Here is a 271-nt window from a genome sequence, read left to right as displayed (position 1 = left end):
CCCTGCCTGTCCCACTTCTGCAGACCCCCACATCCCACTTCCTGAGGCGGGGATCGGGACAGCACAGAGGCACCGGGGACCCCGCGGGCTTTGTGGCATCACCATGTGCATGAGCAGTGAGTCCCCGGGATGAAGAACCCAGACGGGGTGCGAAAGAGGGTCCCGGTGGGGGGTATCCCGGTGGAGGGGTGCGGTGTCCCTCGGGGAAAGGATATGGATTACAGACCAGCCTGAGGCACCAGCTGCGCGGGCGGGTGGTTTGCTTGAGGCA

At 65.3% G+C, this 271-nt stretch overlaps 1 protein-coding gene across 1 annotated transcript in view; it reads right to left on the bottom strand.

The window, feature by feature from the left end:
* The window catches only part of LOC104405115 (voltage-dependent T-type calcium channel subunit alpha-1H-like), a gene marked incomplete at both ends in the record, with an annotated part of 147,842 nt that extends 147,574 nt beyond the window's left edge, over nt 1-268 (bottom strand). The window contains 1 exon segment of the mRNA XM_010013720.1: nt 216-268. Within this exon segment, the coding sequence (XP_010012022.1) occupies nt 216-268 (53 nt within the window).
* Between the last annotated feature and the right edge of the window lie 3 nt (nt 269-271).

Source organism: Nestor notabilis, unplaced genomic scaffold, assembly GCF_000696875.1.
Source record: "Nestor notabilis isolate BGI_N333 unplaced genomic scaffold, ASM69687v1 scaffold6614, whole genome shotgun sequence".
NCBI lineage: Eukaryota > Metazoa > Chordata > Aves > Psittaciformes > Psittacidae > Nestor > Nestor notabilis.
This window is presented reverse-complemented; position numbering and strand designations above follow the sequence as displayed.